Source organism: Thyridium curvatum (assembly GCF_004353045.1).
Source record: "Thyridium curvatum strain D216 chromosome Unknown NODE_18_length_519074_cov_76.432364, whole genome shotgun sequence".
Classification (NCBI taxonomy): domain Eukaryota; kingdom Fungi; phylum Ascomycota; class Sordariomycetes; order Thyridiales; family Thyridiaceae; genus Thyridium; species Thyridium curvatum.
The window spans coordinates 307,639-327,167 of record NW_022156773.1 but is presented as its reverse complement, the minus strand read 5'-3'; the positions used below and the strand labels follow the sequence as shown (position 1 = coordinate 327,167).

General features: G+C 56.6%; 3 protein-coding genes across 3 annotated transcripts; 2 read left to right on the top strand and 1 right to left on the bottom strand.

The window, feature by feature from the left end:
- Positions 1–57: 57 nt before the first annotated feature.
- E0L32_003994 (uncharacterized protein) lies at positions 58–1,794 on the bottom strand (the record flags this gene model as incomplete). The annotated part of the gene is made up of 1 exon (XM_031138356.1): positions 58–1,794. One exon carries the CDS (start codon positions 1,792–1,794, stop codon positions 58–60), a length of 1,737 nt encoding a protein of 578 aa, XP_030998056.1.
- Positions 1,795–3,928: 2,134 nt separating this feature from the next.
- Positions 3,929–11,154, top strand: E0L32_003993 (uncharacterized protein; the record flags this gene model as incomplete). The annotated part of the gene is made up of 2 exons (XM_031138355.1): positions 3,929–5,361; positions 6,822–11,154. The coding sequence occupies 2 exons, from the start codon at positions 3,929–3,931 to the stop codon at positions 11,152–11,154; spliced, it is 5,766 nt and encodes a 1,921-aa protein (XP_030998055.1).
- A 1,665-nt stretch (positions 11,155–12,819) lies between these two features.
- On the top strand, positions 12,820–14,424 carry E0L32_003992 (uncharacterized protein; the record flags this gene model as incomplete). Its single annotated transcript, XM_031138354.1, has 1 exon — positions 12,820–14,424. One exon carries the CDS (start codon positions 12,820–12,822, stop codon positions 14,422–14,424), a length of 1,605 nt encoding a protein of 534 aa, XP_030998054.1.
- Between the last annotated feature and the right edge of the window lie 5,105 nt (positions 14,425–19,529).

Genomic DNA, 19,529 nt, shown 5'->3' with positions numbered 1-19,529 from the left:
TATATCTTACATTGTAGCCTCTTCTTCCTCTAAATACAAGTCAGCTTTCTTATCATTCTAGACCTTGAGCACCGGAATGTTCTTTGCATGCAGGTTCTTAAAAGTCGGAGTCGTCCGCCACCCCTTCTCCCTATTCCACAGGTCCTCAATGGCGCTCGCCCATTTGATAATATCCGGCTCGCGCCAGGCCGAGTGCTGCACCGACAGGCTGACAGGCATCATATCGTCGTCGACGCCGATCGGGATGCACATGACTGGATACCCGGCCTGTGCGGCGTACTGCTGGCCGATCCCCGCGCGGTCGCAGAAGATGAGCGCGTCCAGCTGGGACGTCTCGCCCGTCTCGGGATCCCTGTAGGTCAAGGCCGCGTCGATTCCGTTCTCGCGCGTCTGAGAGCGGATGTGCTTGAGCGCGGCGTAGTAAGTCTCGTCCTTGATGCCCTTGCTCTGGGCGATTTCCTCCAAGTTGGTCTGGCCGTCCATGAACGCGGGTACATCTCCGGGCCCGGCACCCTCTGTGCCGCTGTTGTCCTTGTTGTATTGGATCAGGTCCTCGACCGAGTGCACCACGCCGCCCTCGAGTGTAGCAAAGTATTTGTTCATGTCGTTGTAGGCGTCGATCTTGGTGACGGTCCACTCGGACGTGGAAGGCTCGCCGTGCTCCCAGTTCCAGCCGGCCTCCTCGTTGACCCGCTCCTCAACACTGGGGAAGTCGACTTCGACAATTTCGGCCCCGGCTCGCTTCATCGCGTCCAGCACCGAGGCGGCCACTTTCTTGCCGGCAGGGTCGACCAGGTTCCAGCAGCCCTTGAGAGGCAGGCCAAAGCGCGCACCTTTCAAGACGTCCATGGTCGAGATGTAGGACAGGTAGGACTTGGGCTGCGTTCGCTCGGGGACCGTGGTGAAAGAGTCTTCCTCATCGGGAGCAGCCATTACATCCAATCCAGCGACGGCATCCGAGACGGTTCGGCCCAGCGGGCCGACAGAGTCGAGATTGATGCTAATGGGGATGACTCCAGAACGCGAGGTGAGGCCGACGGTCGGCTTGATTCCCACAACACCGTTCATGCCCGCGGGCCCAATGATGGACGTGTCAGTCTCGGCTCCGAGCGCCAGCGGGACAATGTTAGCTGACACTGCGGCTGCGGAGCCGGAGCTTGAGCCAGCCGGGCTTCTCTTGAGGTTATACGGGTTCCGGCACTGTCCGCCACGGGGGCTGTACCCATTGGAGAAGCTCTTTGACCTCAAACATGACCACTCGCTCATGTTCGAATGGCCGAGGATGATCGCGCCAGCGTCGCGCAACCTCTTGACCACGAATGCATCCCTGGGGACGATGCTGCCTAGTAGTGCCCACGACCCTGCCGTCGTCTGCATCTTGTCCTTGGTGGCCATGGTGTCCTTGACCAGGACTGGGACGCCATGCATGGGACCGCGGATATGGCCATTTGATCGCTCTTGGTCGAGTTTCTCGGCTATTGAGATGGCATCGGGATTCATCTCAATCACTGCCTCGATGTAGGGGTTAACGATCAAGAGGTAATTGAGGCAGTGCGAGACGTAGTCGGTCGCGGTGAAGTGGCCCTCTGTGTAGTGCCGCTGGAGCTCCGAGATGGTGACCTCGAACAAGTCATGGCCATTGAGTCTGGGGAGAGCAAATCGTTCTGGTGTCTCTCCCTGCCCTTTCGGCTTCCTCCGCAGCGAGCGCACCGTGTTCTTGTCTCCTTCGCCTCCTGTCTGTGATGCGGGATCTGGCGACTTACACACCCCATTTGACTGGTGTTCGAGATGCATGACCAATGAGAAAAGCGATGGATGTTAGGATACGGAGCCCTGAGCAATTGAGGCTTCGATCTGTGTGAGAAATTCACTCTACCTGTTAACAAACGAACAAATGGCCGCTTTCGAGACCCTACTGATGATATTTTTCTGTCCCGCCAAAAAAGACAGAGGTTGATCTGTTACTCCATTATGACATCTCTCCATGTCTCGGCATTCTCGCTGACGTAAAGGACTCCCCCAGACCCGGAGCAAAGCTCGCGGAGAGACGACTCAGTGACGGCATCACGCTGAAACCGCCCCAAGTGGGTACTTTGTTTGCTTGTTTTCCCGCCGGCGGGTGCCGGATCTGGCCCAGACTTGGGCTGCCCCTTGTTGACACCCGCGAGGCCTGTGCGGGAAGTCTGGGGTACTGCAGGATGCCATGCTTGGCGGGTTAACTAAGATCCTTCCCAGGACAGTTCGAGTGAAAACATTACATGTAGAGATGGGGGCCATTTGATCTCTGATCTAATCTAAGAATGTGAAGCTAGTCAAATACACGAAGCCAGAGCCGCACGCACAACCACCAACATTGAGGTATATAGTGGCCGCGGAATGCCCTCAATGGGGCTGCCCTGTTCTCGTTGCTCAAAGTTGGCCCGTCACAAGATAGATTGGCTTGCTGCGAGGACACCACTTAGTCGGAACACTATATCTTCCTTCTCTCAAAGTTATGGTACTCGATGTTCCTTGCGTAAACTCATCAGCATGTATGCAGGAAGAATCTCTACCGATCACATCACGAAGGAGGTACATCCACGTCCCACGTGGAGGTACGCACTCATCGTCTATGGGGAGTTAGCGTGAGCACAGCCGAGATGGGTATTGGAGTGTTGGGCCTAATAGCTTAAAAAGACAAGGACGAGGATATGTGGCACCCGCCGACTCGAAATTTTCTCCTCGGCTGTGCAAAAGAACCTAAGTTACAAGCCGAGCAAGCAAGCAGCATCAGCTGAATGGATTGTCGTCTTGTGAAAAGACTCAATGCTCTACCAGGAAGGACTTGCATGCAACAGAGTGGAGCACGAAGGCCCGATAGCCTGATCGCGGCTTGTAGATATTGATATGCAGACGATATTACATTCGGAGTGCAGAGATCTTCAATGCAGTCAAACTGACCTGCCCGATAAGGTATTCCTCCTTCATGGCGGTGAAAGTGAAATGACAGCGGGCGCCAAGGCCCCCGTAACGGGGGCTTGCCAACTACCGTCCCGTCCGTGGCTGAGTTGCTCGGAGCTAACGAGCTCATCATCCAGGCAGCCGTTTCTTCGGCTGGGGCAGAATAAAAACTTTATCCTTGACACCATTGGAGAATTCGTAAATTCATAGCCAGGGGCCGGTGGCTATGCCAACAGCCATCAGGGTTCTCTCGGGCAGGGCTGAGCGGTCTAGACCGTCCTCGCCCAACTCCTGCCATGCTGACTTTTCAAGGGAGCCATTTGATTCTGCACATCGGCAAACTCCGTGTGAAGACTCCGGTGAGTTGAGTCAATTTTTGGCCCGGGGCTGCCCGGGCTGCCCCGTTTATTCATGTTGCAGCCAACGCCATATACGAGGTGGCAGGCCATCTTGGGGCCCCTTTACTGCTATGAGCGATTATTTGGAAGTGACTACAGGCCGGATGAACCAAAAAGAGAAAAGCCCTTCAGGTCTCCATCGATTTGCTTGCAAAGCCCGATTTCAGCTGTTGTGAAAACGAGAAACTATATACCTCTGTAGCCATAAATGAGATATTTCCAACTCTCTCACCTCGTATCGTCATACTTCGTACTACATACTCAAATATCAGGTGTTGCACGTAAGAATTCGTGAGAGTTCTTTGTCATTGTCATTTTCTTACCAACAAGCTTACCGTTTCGCTTGCAACTTCGTAACACTGGCGACCATCAAGCCAACTACTCAACTCAGCTGCACCGGCATGATTGCTTGCCCTGCGGCAGAAGAAATCTGGCCTCCATAGGTTGATGGGGAAATATCCAACAAACACGTCACTCTGCTTCAAGGCATGGTGAAACGCTCCGACCGACTCCAGAGACAACGCGACCAGCTATGAGAACACCGCTCCGGTTCCAGATAGAAATCCTGTCGAGAAAGAAAATTGATCACCATGGGGATCTTGGCTTACTGTGTCGAGGCTCTCAGAGGGCCTGGGGCCAAAGGGCCCGTGGAGGCCGCTGCACCAACGCAGCAGGTCTTGACGGAGATTCCCAGCGACGACGGGAAGGGAGTGACCACGATCACCACGACCGCTCCTAGGCCTGCCCTGAACGTCACGGGATATTCGAGACTCGCAAAGGAGCGTCGTTTGGACAGGTGGCTCGACTGGCTTGTACAGGCTTCCGGGTCCGAGCCCGTCTTCCTGTTGATCTCGCTCAGCCTCCTGGCCTGGGCGTTCCTTGGCATCCCCTATGGCTCCTCGACCGACTGGGCGGTGATCATTTCGGACGTCCAGGCTATCGTCAGCTATCTGTTCGACTCCCTTCTCATGCGGCAACAGCTGAACGGCTACGATGAGATCCTCCGCGTGGCATGCTGTCTCCGATCACGAAGCATTAGTCAACGAAGGATGCTTCGCGAGGTCTTGAGCCGCCGTGTCGTCGACTGGTCACAGCTGGCCACACTGCAGGGTAGTCACTCGGCCGAGCTGCCCGCAGAGAGCATCGTCGGGCGGGTTTCTACACTGGCGGCAAAATACATGGGGCACATCGTCTCGGTCTTCCTGTACTGGGTCGGCATCTTCATCTGGATAGGGTTCGGCTCATACATGGACTGGAGCGACCAGTGGCAGCTCTACATCAACTCGGCGACCTCGGCGCTGATGGTTCTGATCTTTGCCTTCCTGGCAAACATCCGCGAACGGCATTCGGCCTACGCCGCAAAGTGTCTGAACCACATCTTCGAAGTCGATTCGACGATCGAGTTCAAGCTTCGCACCATGACCGGCAACATCGATCCCAACCCCAGCGTTACCATTCCGGCACCGAAAGTCGGCCGGCTCCAGAGGGCGATCTTCTACTACGCCGACGTGGTCGGAACGCTGGTGGGCATCGCCATCCTGATTGTCGTCATGGTGGTGTGGATTGCCATCGGCCCCCTGATGCAGTTCAACTCGAACTGGTGGCTGCTGATCGGGACGTATGCGGGCCTGGTAGGCCTCAACGACGGCTTCGTGCTGCGCAATGTCCAGGCTCGCCTGAACGAGTATGAGGACGCGGCGTTCGCCGAGGTTGCCATGGAGGACATGAATGTCCTCATGGACGCTGGCATCCCGGACCCGAAGGAAGAGCACATCCCCAAGACTTCGATCACTCACCGTGCTTCTGTCAAGATGGGTATCATCTGCGCCCATGAGGTCACGGTCGTGCTCGGTGTCATCTTGATCTTTGGTCTCATCGCCGGAGCGAGTGCCATGAAGTGGACGACGACAGGGCAGCTGCTTTGCAACGTGCCGCCCAGCCTCATCGAGTCCTTTTTCATGCTGATCCTCATTACCTTCCACAACATCTCCGACTCCCGTCGGCGTCTGGAGCTCCACGACATGTATGTGCGGAGGTTGAGGCTGCTTGATTGCGTGACTCTGCTGGAGGCACCCGCGGTGAAGTGCTGAATCAAGTAGGTACGCCACTTCTTCTAGGCATGTCCTGAACAGTGACGCTAATCTAAATGTTCCGCAGAAGTTGAGCAGAAGAATGAAGGTAGGGAGGGACTGGCGTTGTAGGTTTTTTATCCGGCTGGAAGTGGTGGAGAGCTTGGGAAAGGTTTTCTCTCCACACTGTAAGGAACGGTTTCCCTGCTCAACCAGGACCTGTTATTATTTTGTTAGGGAGTGAGAATAAGAAAATTGAAATTATATAACCCTTGGTCCAGAAACTTGTGATTAGACGCAAAGGGGGAAGAGAGAATCATACAAAAATGAAAAGTAGGAAAAAGAAACTTCATCTGAGATGAGTTCAAAAAAATGAAACAATCTGACCACGCTGGGGGTCGAACCCAGAACCTCTTGATTCGTAGTCAAGCACTCTGCCATTGAGCCACGCGGCCTGTGATTGGTGGAAGAGATACTGGCCCATCGCCTCATAGAGTAATGCGCACCGGGGACATCTGATGATACTACTACACCTTCTGAACTGTCTGTTTCAAGGGCTTCTGAAGTCTATTGATGTCAAAGAAGTGCTCACACATGTTATTGGTGCTCTGTGAGATGTAATCGTTGCTGATTTAGCCCTCTGTCCTGGTTGAATGGCTGTAGTGGCGTGGGCCAAATTACATGAGGATTGGAAAGTGAAATGGCAGCACAGTTGAAGAAAATCATGTGAAAAAGCCTTCATTCTCAGAACAGTAAAATAAGAGATTCACTCTTTCATGTCAGCATAATTGTCAGTTCTACTAGGAGCCAACATCAGGAAAGATGTTAGCTGAACATTCTTCTACTGTGCCAGGAGGAGTTCATCAGTCCTAGTGCACGCTGTGTTCTGAGCTGTATAAATAGAGATACCAGAAAGCATTTCATCAACGGCCGCGTGGCTCAATGGCAGAGTGCTTGACTACGAATCAAGAGGTTCTGGGTTCGACCCCCAGCGTGGTCAGATGATTTCGTTTTTTGCTCTTCTCTTGGCCTTACTGTGCGCCAGAGAATGTCTTCTTTTTTGCGCGTACTGTCATACATAAGGTAAGTGTTGAAATTGACTGCCCTCCGCGAAAATTCCCTTCCGTATATCTGTATCTCAGTTTTACAACCGGGATCTCGAAAGGGTTGTGGTTTTGAGCGTCATACCTTCGAAGTTTTGAGCCACGAGATCCATGTAGTTATGCGGTGGAGAGTGATAGCTCCACCAGCCAAGAGCTTGTTAGCGGGGGTCTACAGTGGGGAGCTTCTGGATCTTTGGCCGTCATTCCCACCGGAACCTCAATTGGATCCTTCTTCCAGCATCCATTGATGGATGGCACAGTCGGTGCTAGATAACCTTAGCATCGCGAAGCGTGTAACCACCTGCAAACAGACCGCAGTCGTTTGCAACAGAAGGTCGACCTTTTGATCCATATACTACACGGGAGCATCACGATGCAGCGCCGTCCCGGCTGAACTCAACCCGACACCCTCCCGTCTGTGGCCACGGCCGCGCTGCGCCCAGCATCGCCGGCTCACTCGTCTCCTTCTCCTCCTCCCTCCCTCCCTCCCCGGCTGACATGTACATCGGCAATCAAACCAAGATCATGCGCAAGCTACTAGGCAAGCCACCGACCGTCGACACCTCCAACGAAAACACCGCCGGCATTACCTCCTCTCCCGCCGTCGCCGCCTACCGCCCCAATGCCTCACAGAACGCCGTCTATCACGCCGGTGTCCCCATCGCCCGCATCGATGCCTCCCCGGACGGCAAGTCGGCGGTCCTCGCCGGCCGCCACATCCTCAAGATCGTCAAGATCGACGGGCTCACCGTGAAGGAGGGACTTGACATCCGTGCCCTCATCACCTCGCAGCGCGCCGCGTCTGCGTCCTCCGCCTCGACCGCCGACCAGCTCTCCATTCGCGATGTCAAGTGGGCCAAGGGCCACGAGGGCAAGATCTTCACGGCCTGTGCGAATGGCAAGATATTCCGCTACGACATATCGCGCGTGGGCACCGCGACGCCCGGCGGCACTCCGCTAGACACGATACAGATGGCCGAAGACTCGCGCCAGGTCAACACGCTCGACGTCAACCCGCACCGCGGCTCCTTCTTGCTGTCTGGTAGCCAGGACGGCGTCGTGCGGCTGTTCGACATTAGGGAGCCGGTACAGACGCGCAGGGGACCGAGCTTTAGGACGTCTCAGGCCTTCAAGTGCAATGCTGAGGGTGTGCGCCATGTCAAGTGGTCGCCCAAGGAGGCCTTCTTTTTCGCCTGTGGCACAGAGCAAGGCGTGGTGCTCAAGTGGGATATCCGCAAAGCCGCTGCGCCGCTACTGCGCATCAATGCGCACGAAAAGACGTGCACGTCGGTGTCGTGGCATCCCGACGGAGAGCACCTGATCAGCGGCGGGTGGGATAACAAGTGTCATGTGTGGGATATGTCGAGGGATAAGAGGCAGAAACCAAAGTACACGATCTCGACCCCGGGGCTGGTGGCAGATCTTGCTTGGCGCCCGGGCCAGTGGTCCGCGACTGCGCAAGGCAAGCGGGCTGCGCAGGTCGCAGTGACGTATGATGAGACGAGCCAGAAGCGGTTCGGCATCAACACTGTCCATATTTGGGATCTGGCGAGACCGACCATGCCATACAAGGAGATCGACAGGTTCGACTTCTCGCCCTCCGGCATACTGTGGCACGACCAGGATCTGCTCTGGACCGTGGGGCAGGATGGCCTGTTCAATCAGTGCGATGTTGCCTTTGCGCCCAAGGTCCTCGACCGCACGTCTGTCTCTAGTATGGCTTTCTCGGCTCGAGGCGAGGTCCTGATGTTCTTGGATGAACGTCCTCAGGCTCGCCGGCCCCGGCTTGCTACTCTTCGCGAAGCCGAGACGGTGCCATCGACGCCACAGAACTCGAGTCCTACAGCGCCCATGCTGAGCGTCAGCCGGAGTGATTCGGAAGACGACGTCGTGGGCAGCTTCCTCGGCCCACGCAAACGACCTGGACGAAGGCGGAGGCCGAGCGTCAGATCAGTACACACGTTGAGCACTACACCGCCGACTGGACCAACCTCAGACGACCATGTCTTCTCGTTGGAACAGACCCTCAAGATGACTGGGCAATTCAAGTCCCAGCAGGCGATGGCCATAGGACCCGTGCCGTCTGGCGCAAAGCCCAATGTCTACCAGTACCTGACCATGCATTACCTAGAGACGCTCAAGAGCGGCCTACCATACGTTCGCGATGGTCCGCTCATGGCGGAACGAGTCGCAGGCATCATAGAACACTATGCAAGAGCTGCTGAGAACGCGGGACAGTTTAGGCTGGCGCAGACCTGGCGTATCCTGGCCTTTGCCGTGGAACGTCTGCTCTCCAGGCGCGCCCAGTACCATCTGGAACGGCGCATGTCCAGGCAAAAGAACCAATCTCCGGCATGGAGAGCATGGAAGGAATCCCAGGCTCAGGAGAGGCCAAGGCTTGGTTCGATGGTCCCCATACCCGAAGCAGACGATACCCCTCGCAAGGCGCACTCGTCGTCAAGCCTGCTGGACAAACATGCACCGTTGAGATCGCTGCTGGCTGAAGAGTTTGAGAGCACGTCCAACATGCCTACCCCCATCGCCCGGCCCGTCGATAACTACGCCGAGAACCGCACGAGGTCGGATCCAGTACATCTCATCGGCTCGCACACAGACCTTCCGCCGGTGCCGGAGAGCGAGGATTTCAACCTGCCTGCTGCGGTACACTCGCAGGCAATCGAGCCTCGGAAACGTCTAGATTCCATGCCCTTGTCTGACACGAGCTTTGCCAGCGACGGTACAAAGATCTCGAGCACAGAGGGATACGACTTTTACGACATGGACACCATTGTTCACGCGATTGATGTGCCGCAGACGAGGAGAGACCCCGAGGTCTCGGACCAGATCCAGCCTCGATCACCGAGCAGGGAGAAACCTCTTCCCTTGCGACACGACTCTGACGAGAGCTTCGCTCAGCTGTTCTCCATCTCGCAGGCGTCTGGCCAGTCTGGTCAGACCAGCTCCTCGGGTAGCAGTCTCTCACGAAGGATCACGAACCCCGAGCGCATCCCAGTACACCGCCGCTCAAGTGCCAGCGAGGCCATGGATGGCGAATACCAGAGCCGCATACGAGGCAAGCAGCTACAAAACTCGCCGGGCTCGTCGCAGCTGCTACGAAGAACGCTACGGCGAACGAGTACCAGCATGACGGATACGACAGATGAAGATTACAGGATGATCACGCAGACAACGAGCGGCAGCATCCCCTCCCAAGGCTTCTCTAGCAGATACGATGAAGACTTCAACAGCGGCGTCCCACAAATCGAAGTGGCCGATGCGGAGTCTGTCGCAGCAAGCCTGCAGGATTCTGGTCCCATCGAAGATGAAAACTCACCTTTTGTCATCGAGTCAGACTATTACATCTGGCCCTCGGACCCAGCGTTTCCATATCCGACAAGCAACGACAAGGAAGTTCACAAGCGGCGGCCAGTACCTCTGCAGCCTTATACACTCATCTCGCGAGCTTTGGCATTTGAGACACGCTCTTCGGCGCTCAATGCAGCCGCAATCGTCCTGCTCCTCAAGCCCCTGGTGCCCAATGACGTGATCGACACTTTCCAAGCCGGTGGTATTCTGCGACAGCACCACAGCCGGCTCATGGGCATGAAGCTCTTTGTAGAGGCTGCACTGCTCCGCAAGCTCTGCGTCAAGGGGTGGCCCGGCGGCCTCCTGTCCGACTGGGGCGAGAGCTACAGCGCCATCTTCACCCTGGCCCAGACGGGCGTGTCGGTCGGGTTCCTGTGCTCCAAGTGCCGCAAGCCCCGGGACATCGACCGCACGTCCAGGTCGAACGACACCGTCTGGGTATGCGACCGGTGCCGCGGGACCATGGGGCCCTGCGCGGTCTGCAAGCACAGAGACACCACGTCCAACATCTTCCCGCTCGACCAGACGCCGCTCCACGGCGGCGGCGGGCCTCACCACCCGCACAGCACCGACGACAGACAAGAAGACCTCCGCAACGTGCTGTCGACGTGGTGGTACTGCCCCGGCTGCGGCCACGGCGGGCACGCGACCTGCCTCGAGGCGTGGCACTCGTCGGCCGCCGACGGCGCGTCCGGCGGCAGCCCGCTCATCGGCAGCGGCGGCACGGACCCGCAGCACATCCCCGAGTCCGGCACGGGCGCCGAGTTCTCGGACGGGTGCTGCCCGCTCGACGGGTGCGGGCACCCGTGCCTGCCGGGCCGGTGGCGCACCGAGAGCGCGGCGACGCGGAGCGAGGAGCTCACGAGGTCTATGCGCGAGGTGGCGCGCGGTGGTGGCGCGGTGGTGGGTGCCGGCGCGGGAGGGGCCGCGTCGGCTCCCGGAGGAGGGTTCAAGGGGTCGCCTCTGGGCTCTGTGGGCGGGGATAGGGGTGCTGTTGGGGATCGGAGGGTGAGCGGGGGGTCTGGGATGTTGCCTCTCGGCGCGGGGATCAGGGGCGATGGGAACGATGTCTTGCAGAGCCGGGCGGTGGAGAGTGTGAGGGAGGTGCTGGGCGGTGATCGGGACGGGATGGGAGGCGGCAGCAGGGGTGTCGCGATGGGGAGTAGTCCTGGTCGGGGTGGCGGTGTCGGGATTACCGGCGGCGTCGGGGTCGGGGAGCAGCGGGAGAGGGAGAGGAGGAAGATCGTCAAGTTTGCTGGGACGGAGGATAGGAGATAACCGGACGAGAGTCCTGTTGAGTTGCTATGGTCTTGGGTGTAGGTTGGATGGGGGGAGTGATGGTGGATGATACCCTTGCATTTCTTTTGGCGGTATTGTAAGATGGAAGTGTATTGTTTATGGACTGAGGTTAATTCGGGGCAGATGAATGTACTGAAGATGTGTTTGTCATCATTTTGTGTGCTCAGATATCTACCTCGGCGTTGAAGCCGGATAGATTCGTGCCCGTCCAGTAGCACCGTCCAGCAACGAGAAATCAATATTGCATTCTTGGTACTATTATCAGACAACCTATCCTGCTGTTTGATTCATAGGTTTGATAGACAAAACTGATATATTTAGGTGCTGTTGAATAGTATCCCGGAAATGCTGATAGCATTTCAAGATGCAGACGAATTTATTCTTCTCTCTATTCTTTTATTTGACTTAGTGTCCAGTCAACTGCTTCTATTAATGAGAGACTTTGTTAGTATACACCCATTCGATTTTACAACACAAGCAGCTTAGACTCTTCATAGATTTTCCTGTCATCTATACCTACCATCTATGATCAAACTGTCAAGTTATGGTTGTGGTTGTTAACATGACCCATATCTCGTTTTTCGGCAAAACAAGCTGTCGAATTGCCAGCGTACAGAAATACATAACAAACCCAAAAGAGCAAAAAGCTCACAGACCCACCCGGAGGAGAGTCTTCTACGAAATGGATTTACTGCCGCACATGGTCGCACTGCCGCCGAGTAGTGGCCTGTGTTGTCGTCCGGTTTTTTGTCGGAAGGTATTGTTTCGTCATCGGGGATCGAAACCCCAACCACCTCGGCCTGCCTTTGCCGCTTAATCTCGCCACTTTCCAACCTGACCATATTGCCAAATTTTATCTTCCTCCCCGATAGCCGACTGCGTTAACCTCACTCACCTATCAGGGCTGTTTTGGGGGCATCGTGAAGTAAACGAAGTAAACAAACCTGGGAGTCACGTGGTGATAGCAGACCTTATCTACCGCACCTCAGCTCTTCCTGATCCTCGTCTCGACGCGACTTAGGCTGCCATAGCGGAAGCCTTTCCAGCATAACGAAAGCACTCTCCTTGTGCGAACTTGAGTTGCCTTTTGATGCTCTGTGTCCCTCGACGTCTCACATCAGTGCTTATGTCTGGTTCGCAGTGACAAGAAAGCTGGTCAGGGCGATCTCGCGTATTCTCCGACTGCGGATCGGATCCGGTTCTGGTGCAGCAGGGGAATAGCCTCAAGGAGACATGCACCTAAATTGGGGGTGCAGTACAATGACACAGACGGCAACGTGCGACCTCATCGTCCAAGCTTCGGGCCGTTTTACGCGAGCTTGATCGGGGTGGCGCGCGCTTGTGCCATCTTGGCAACGTTTCTCCCGCGAGCGCTGCCGACCTGGCCTGATTCAGAGCAGCCCGCCCGCCAGCCAGAGCATTGTGAAAAGGCCCGAGTCTGCTTCTGGTGTGCCACGGCGTGCCAAGTTCGCCCTTGTCGCGCTGACTTCTGGGCAAGGTACCCCTCTGTATCACGGGCACACACCCTCCGGCGCTGTCACGTCGCACCGCTGACCACCAAGTGCCTCGCCTCTCCGTGCTCTATATCTGGCACCGACAGTCGCGCAGGCAACCCTGTTCATCTCAACGACGGGCGCCGTCGCCATGTCGGGCCCGTCATGGCACCCCCTGCCGGTGGCGCACCATGACATCCCCACGCTGCTGGTGTCGACGTCGTTCACCCAGTCGTCGTACACGGTGCACATCACCGACATGGCCAACATCTGGTCGGAGAGCCTTGAGAGGAAGGCCATCTGCATGCGCGGCTTTAAGGAGGACACCAGCATCGACCCGAGCGAGGACAGCGAGCAGATGGGCCTGTTCCTCGGCAAGATCCGGGCCACGTTTGAGCAGGACGCGCCGGACCACGAGAGTACCAGCTTGGCGGTTGCGGGCAGCGCAGACGGCGATCTCGTCCTGCGAATCACCTGCGTGCTGCCCAAGCCGCTGAAGCCCCTCAAGTGGCCGGTGTATCTGAAGAAGAGCCCTGGCTCGGCGATCGCCACGGAGTTGGTGCTTCCCCTGATCCAGGCGCACCACACGAGAGTGGAAGAGACGGACTCCCTCGTGTCGCTACTAAAGGAGAAGGACGCGGTGATTGCCAAGTTGCTAGACAAGCACGAATCTATGGGAACCGGGCTTGAGAACATCTTCACCGCACTCTCCAGCAAGCGCAAGGTCACGAGGGCGGCCGCTGAGGACCGTATCAAGGGGCTCGCGCCGTTCCGGGAGTCAGAGCTCAGGGTAAGGCTCGAGAGGGCTCACGGTGGTGACTCGGTGGATGTGAAGGGGCTGATACAAGAAGCCTTCGGGGGCAAGGGGCTGCGATACCGGTCAGACCTGGATATTGCGGCGTCGGCCGACCTGGATACGTGGTGGAAGAACCTGGACAGCGGCGCTGGAGTGCAGCTCGTCGAGCGCAAGAAGGAGAAGTCTCCAGCGGCTGCCGAAGCTGCACCGCCGACGCCTACAAAACCGGCCGATGACGATGATGACTTTCAGGTGCAGGCGACTCCGCCTCACCTCATGTCGGCCAAAAAGCGCGAGGCAGGCAACAAGCGGGCTGTCCCTGGAGATGACGATGGCACCACTGATGATGAGGCAGCGATACCGGACAGCAATCCGCCTCCCAAGCCGTCGTCCCCGGCGCCCAAGAAGTCCAAGTTGGGAGCCATTGGCAAGAAGAAGCAGGCCACGCCGCCGCCTCCTCCGCCCAAGTCACCTTCGCCTGCTCCCGAGGAGCCAGCTGCTGAAGACGTCGCAATGGACGACGCAGCATCTGCCACAGCCTCGGAGCATGACGCGAACCCAGAATCTAGCCCGCCGCCGCCTCCACCCCCAAAGTCTTCGCAACCGAAGAAGGGAGGCTTAGGGCGGATAGGCGGCGGCAAGGCCAAAGCGGCTGAGAAGACAAAATCAAAGTCGCCATCACCAGAGCTACCGCCAGCATCGCAGAGCACGAGCAAGCCTGCGCCGAAGAAGCTGGGCCAGATAGGAAAGAAAAAGGAAACCGCGCCGGCTGGAGAGCCCGCAAGAGGCGGAGAAGAGTCGTCCAGGGGTCGCGGCCGGACGCCGGCCGGCGACGGGGCCAAGGAGGAGAAGCCGCGAGAGACGTCGGAGGAGAGGGCGAACCGGAAGCGGGAGGAGCTGGAGAAGGAGCTCCAGAGGAAGGCGGCTGCTGGACCTGCGAAGAAGAAGCGCAAGTTCTGAGGGGGTGAGCTGTTTTAGTATCATGACATTTGCACACCGTCGTGAATGTTATGGCGATCGTATCAACCATTCCTTACTGTTGGCATTTTGGCGCAACGGCAAGAGATTGTACTTGCTGAGGGTTAGATAGAGAGAAGGCGAGGTGATCTCTGTGACATCTCGACATGCTGTGCGATGTTTGAGTACCACAATGACGAGTAAAGCATGCCATGCAAGCCCATAGACTTCATAGATATCGAACTCTAATTCAATTGCTTTTGATCACTAGAAACCCTCTCAGACTTGAGTGAAGTTCGTTATCCTGAGAAGCATTTTCCAGTCTTGCACGATTTGCACTGCGTCATGGTGGTTCACTGTTATTTTCTTCTATTTTTTAGCTGCCTCTTCAGGGGACAGCTACTCCATAATAGCGCTACATTTGCCTAAGCTACACTGGAAAGAACCCCTGACTTAACATATGGTCACCTCCAACACTCCAGACTGCCCCGTCCAGATCGCGAAATCCTTTCTATCATCCCCAACCGTCTCATGAGGATTTCCCGTCACAAGGAGCCCTTCTCGTCCCCAAGAACATGCGCTTGTCTCCTAGAGTAATCTCGCCTGACAACAAGGGTCGGTCTTCTTTCGGCTTCCGCCACGTCTGGTGCGTCATTAGTCCGGAACGGAACTGTGTCGCCTCGTCCAGGCTGCCAATAGCCATCGACACGATGATCGACTCAGGGAAGAGGCGTCATACAGGACAAACAACGTGGGCGCACCCGTCAACCGGTTTGCCTGGTGCTGATCAATAATAACCGCCGGCAGCTGACCAATGCCGACGACGTCGAGAGTATGCCGACAAAAACCGCTGACTGCATCCGGGATCACGGCGCCTTGCAGGAGCACACTTCGGGGAGCCGAAACCAGCATTTCCTGCAGGCAGGGCTACTCGGCCAGGGAAGTCTCTGTGACATTGAGGATGTGTCAAAGTCGCTCCGAGAGCTAGAGAGCACCCATGCCGCGACAAACCACTCCCGGCCGATTGTCATCGTGACGCCTCGAGGGCGTGGTCGAGTCCCTCATCCGATGATGCATCGGAAGTTGCCCTTGTCTCTCTCTGCGTTACGGAAGCTTCCTATTCGCTGTTCACCCCCTTGCTAGAGCCCCAAACAGACGCAAGAGACCTGTCATTTTTTTCCCCCAGACAGCTCAGCTTCTCGCCTGTCCTCGGCCTGCGTCGACCAAACCGGTGAATGCGACAGAACGAGAGTGTCTCTCGCCATGCACAAGGATCACCAACCAATGGCCAAGGATACTGTGACCGTTTGCAGGGGGCAATATGGCCTAGAAGCCGCTACGAGTTCTCAACTTCGGACACTGACAGCTGCTGCAGGCTAATGCAGCTCCTGCGCAGCAGCCTCCGTCCTCCGTTTTGCTGCTTCCCTGCATTCTTCAGCTGCCTACCTCCAGCGCCTTTGTCTCCGGAGCAGGGTTGACTCGGACTCGACCAACGGGCGATCGACAAGCCCCGACAAGGGCAAGGGCAAAGGGCGAGGCGGGTCTACGCCTGATCTATCTTGAACTGCGTCTGCATCGATGCGTTCTTCCGGATGCGTGCTGGTGTTCCGCGTGCCGTCGCTCGCTCTTTAGCGCATCTCGTCATCATTTGTAGCTCGGAAATGGTGCCGGACTGGGATGCGTACAGCCGACATTGACCTGGATACGAAATGAGGGGAGCTATGCCTCGATCTCATGATCTTAGTGAAGGAACATTTCCATCGTGGCGGACATGGCGATGCCCGGCGGGGCCGGGACTGGGACCAGCAGCACTTTTCATTTCCCATTTGACCATTCGGCCCAATTCCAACCACTTGGTTTTTGATGTGGGAGAAGCTAGCCCTGCCACCAGGCATGGGAACGAGTGGACTTCATGCAAGAGAGCGGTGTCGCTACCGCGTACCGGGTCGACCTGCCTTCGCTTATCAGGGAACCGGCAGCAAGAAGATGGGATTCGAGCCACTCAAGATTTTCTATTACGTCTCGGCCTAGCATTCAGCAGAAACATTGGCCATATGATGCGCTCATGATGGCAAAGATCCAGCACTCTCTTGGCGGCGCCCCAGTCCCGTTCTGTCGACATGCATCGCTGTGTTGGCAATGCCTGAGCATTCACGACCCCCATGCCTGCACCCCGTTCCCGATCCGCGGACCACACTCTTCATGAACCCTGTTGCAACATGTTCCCTACCTCTCTCCGGGCATGCCCACTCTACTTAACCTGGCAATGATTGTTGAGACTCGAGCGGGAAGCATATGTCCTCGGCCCAATGGGGCAACTGGGGCTGGCCAGCAAAGAAGTTAACAGGTCGGGGAGGTGCACAAGGGGTCATTTTGGCAGCCTGTTGCCATACATGAACGTTGTTTCACCAAGCCTGCGGGAGGAAAAAAAGAAGTGTGCATAGCCGTCACGGCCTCTCCTGTGACACATTTCTCTGACACGCCGAGGTCGTACCAGAAAATCTCTCGATGGCCAGGCCTCTGCGACCATGTGCCGGGGCAGCTTTGTAAGAAGCCCACCCAATGTGCAAATAATGCCTGTTCTACTAGGTAGATGAACCAGGTCATCCTTTCTCGTATTGAACTTGTGTATTGAACTTGTCCGCACACTCCGGAGTTTGACTGTCTACAGTCTAGCATGATCCTGCTGTTTGAATAGGCAGCAAGTCTTGCTGCTATTCACGGTGATCAGCCACGACCAGCTCCAGGTCGCACCAACTGCCCCGTGTCTCCATGTCGCTGTCTTGGGCAGGTGACCTGGAGGCTGAGCCTTGTTTCGCAGGGAGAGGCAGCGTGAGCGACAATGACAGCCGACTTCCGAAGACAGCGAGCGAGCCAGGCTGCTCTAGCCGTTGGCACTGCCTTTTTGACAGGTGACACGACATGGGCCTCACTGGCACCTGTCTCGTCGCAGGCAACGTCAAGGCCTGTCAACAAGGTTGCACCATTTGACGACACCTGTCCGCGAGATGGTGACGTTTTCTTGACTTCTCGAACGACTTTCTCCTCGCTCAACAGAATCGCCCCATGGGAGACTCAGGGGTTGGACTGGAGTGCTCAAACGTCGAGTCTCGATGCTCGACACCTTCACATCATCCATGTCCTTCAATGCTCGGTCCCCGAAGACACCGCATTGTGAAGGTTCAGCACCCAACAACGGACACCTCTGGGCATCCTTCGGCCGTTGAACCCCTGCCCACGGTTCCGACGGGCTACCCGGGGTCTCTGAGTGTTGGAAATGCCTGGGGATCAGTGTGTCTATCGAGTATCGACAGGCTGGCAGGGTCCTCGTTCCCAACCCAACGCTCTCGCTGGTGTGCCAACAGACCTCGTATTGGCGGAGTCAGGAGTCTATTTCTCCCTAGACCGCCAACTTCCAGAGCTGGGTTGCGAATTTGGACCCAAAAACCCGAGCACTTCATTGACCCAAGTCGAGTCAGGTTGAAGAGTGAAAGGGGAAGAGAGGACACAGCAGAGGGCAGAGAAACAGATGGCTAGCTCTCCCCGTATCCGGGCCAGTCAGACGGCACAGTGACCCTCCACCAGGGGGCGAGAGTGTTCTGGCCCAACTCGAAATAGACTCCGCCTCTCCCACTGTCCGAAACACAGTTCGACCCCGCAAATCTCCTAGCCCTCGCTGTGCGTTCCAGACTATTACATCTAGAGTCATAACTGGACCAGGGAACTGGGAATTGCAGCCTTGCGGGCTCCAATCAGCCTCGTTACCACCTGGACGGTACCCAATGCCATCTCGCCTGCGGTCCAGGATGATGACTCCATGCGGCCATGAGACCTTCCCAGGTCGGCGAAGTCCAACTCAGTTCTCAGCGCGCCTTTTGCCTCATCCAGATTAGCATTCCGAACGGGATTTGCGCTTTCCCATTGCCAAGACAGCCCAATTTCCCTCCGTCCCCCAGATTGATGGAAGAAACCGAGGCCAGAGGCTGAGGGTTTCGATGGGCGCCTGCTTTTTTGTTTTTAAAGACCAGATGGGAAAAGAGAGGCTAATAAACGCAACATCATCATCGCCGCCAGTCTTTATTGCATCCACCCCCCCTCCCACACCCACGCCTATTTCCCCCTAGCATCTCGCCCCCCATACCTCGTGCTGTTTTCCCTTTTGGGAAAACCCTACGAAGTGCATCGAACCAAGCCCGGTCCCTAGCTGCGAGCGTTTGAGATCAGAGATCTTGGCATGGCATATCGTGTGTTGCGTGTAGCTCGTGCGCCAGGGGATATGGATGGATTGGTTTTGGGCTGCCCCCTTATTCGTCGTTCTCTTGTCACATGAGCCACGATGCACATGCGTGTTAGACGCAAGGAGCCGAAAATAGAGGCCATACACACGCTTCAGCCGCCACCGCACACGCGCGCGCCAGAAGCTCTACTCTTTTGCTTCTTGCAGGAAGGCACTTTTTCTTCGTGGCAAACGCAAAAGGAAGGTCGCTGAGAGTGTGACGACACGACATAGGAAAGCCGGTGAACCACCCTTTGAGCTATCGTGGGTGCTCGCTCACGATAACCATGTGCGTTTTTGGTGTCGATCTCTTGCATCCAACAGACGACGCACACATATGCAATGCATGCTCTACTCAGTATGAGGCAGGTGGCTTGGTCGCATGCTAGATCTCCCCATCAAGAACCCCTACTACTTACCTACCTACCTACCTCCTAGGCACACCGACTTTCCCCCCATTTTTGCACAAGCCAACCGGCTACGTAGAGTAGGCACAAGAAGGGACAAGTGGGCGCTAGCGACCTTTCTGACACTTCACATGGTGCAATGAGACGGCGCCAAAGTCTAATGAATCCAACTTATTTCGTTCCCGTTCACGGCGTGTTTTCGGTTCCGAGGGGGGGCCGGCAGGTTAGCGCCACAGCGCGCGCGCGCCTTAAACAGCCACCCTCTTTTTTTTTTTCTTGCTTCCTCTCATTACCCTGTAGGCTCGTGCGGCGGGAACCGTTCCCAGCTGGGTATTCCACGGCCGGGGGCGGGCGGAAGGGGGAGGTGGGGATGTCACCGGAGGACGGAGTGTGGTCTTCGACTTACAGGCTTTGTTCATCTGTGG